Below are 1,579 nucleotides of genomic sequence, written 5' to 3'. Positions count from 1 at the left end.
CGGCTCCCCCCGGCTACAGGAATCCGAGCCGCTCCACCCCCACCCTCACCCCCACAACCCACCTGGAACAGTATGTCTATGGTGCAGGCATCCATGATGAGGTCGTCATCGGCCACCATGAGGTAATCGTACCGCTGACTGCGGGGAGGGGCGTACCGCAGGGCACGCGCTTACGGCGGGGTGGGGGTCGGGGGTGGGGGTGGGGCATCGCGCGGGGCACGGGGCGCGGCGGCTCCGCAGCCGCTGCGGCTGCCAGGCACCGAGGCGGCGGGCGGCTGCCAGGCGCAGAGCTGGCCCCCTGCCCCTGCCTCACCTCAGGTTTGCCCAGATGCCGCTCCACTGCGGCTGCGCCTCCTTCATCAGCGCCCACACCATCTGCCACTTCATGGCCTGGGGCATGCGCAGCGCCAGCGTGCACTGCGGGGCGCAAGAGGGGGGGTGCGGGCGCACGCCGCTGGTTGTACGCGTGCGTGTGCGTGCGTGTGTGTGTGCGGGTGTGCAGGCGGAGGGGGTGGCGGTGGCGGGGTGGAGTGGCCGCCGCTAGAGGGCTGCTACACTGCAGGCCCTGCCGCCTGCCGAGCTCTGTTTCTGCTGCGCTCTGGTGCCGGGCAAGGGATGCAGGGCGAGCAAGGATGAAGGCCGGGCACCCCCCTGGCGGCGGGCGCCCACCGGCCCCGCCCCCCGCCTCCCACCTGCGGGCAGCTCCAGTCGCTGCGGTTGCCAAAGTAGACTGCCGCCAGGTCCCACCCCGCCTCCCCGCTGTACGACCACCTGCACACATGCCAAGGCCGGGCACAAAGGAGCGTCAGGGCGGCAGCCGGGCTGGGCAGCAGCGGGAGGCAAGCCCAGCCGCACATGCGCACCCACCTGTCTGGCGTCCAGCTGTCCCCCACCGCCGCAAACACCAGGTTTCTGCGGGTGGCGTTGGGCGGGTGCGGGGCGGGGCAGGGGACCTGGTGGAAGCGGTCACCGCCTCCGGGCAGGAGGTGGAGGGCGACCGGGGCGGCCGAGGCGCCCAGCAGCACCGCCTGCTGCTGCAGGGTGTAGCACACCAGGGCGCCCAGCACGAAGGCGATGGTCACCACGATGGTGCCCTGCAGGCGGCAACCGGGGGGCGCTGAATCGACCGACACCCTGTTTGAAACGCGGGGCATGCCTGCACCGCCGACTTGCCTGTGCGCTCAAACAGGCTTTGGCAACCAGCTTCATTGCTTTGCCGATTGCCGGTGGGGTGGTGGAGCACGGCGCCTGGCAATGATGGCGGCACTCCTATTGGCGGGCACTGGCGGTCCCCACGCTACCAGCAATCCTGCAGGGCGTGTCAGGTGCTATGCAGCGTGCGGGGCCCGGTTTGGGCACATGTGCATCCAACAAATCACGGCCGCCTGGCGCCACCCGCCACTCGCCGCCAGATGGCCCGGATGGGGGCGGTTCATTGCCCGGCCGTTGCAAGGATTGCCTCCATTCATTGCCCGGGTTATGTGGGTTGCTGCAGTTTCGTTCACGCCCCGAGTACCGCCTGCACAGGATGCTACCCCGCTCGTGCCTGCTCGTGCCCGCCTCTTTCCACCCTCAATTC

General features: G+C 70.2%; 1 protein-coding gene across 1 annotated transcript; it reads right to left on the bottom strand.

Moving 5' to 3' along the window:
* Positions 1-867: 867 nt before the first annotated feature.
* Positions 868-1,319, bottom strand: CHLNCDRAFT_58272 (expressed protein; the record flags this gene model as incomplete). Its single annotated transcript, XM_005846233.1, has 2 exons — positions 1,174-1,319; positions 868-1,094 (listed from the first exon to the last, which is right to left on the bottom strand). Coding segments are annotated over exons 1-2 (261 nt in total), but the record flags the coding sequence as incomplete, so codon positions are not given.
* Positions 1,320-1,579: the final 260 nt, after the last annotated feature.

Source organism: Chlorella variabilis (genome assembly GCF_000147415.1).
Source record: "Chlorella variabilis unplaced genomic scaffold CHLNCscaffold_14, whole genome shotgun sequence".
In the NCBI taxonomy this organism is placed as follows: domain Eukaryota; kingdom Viridiplantae; phylum Chlorophyta; class Trebouxiophyceae; order Chlorellales; family Chlorellaceae; genus Chlorella; species Chlorella variabilis.
This window is presented reverse-complemented; position numbering and strand designations above follow the sequence as displayed.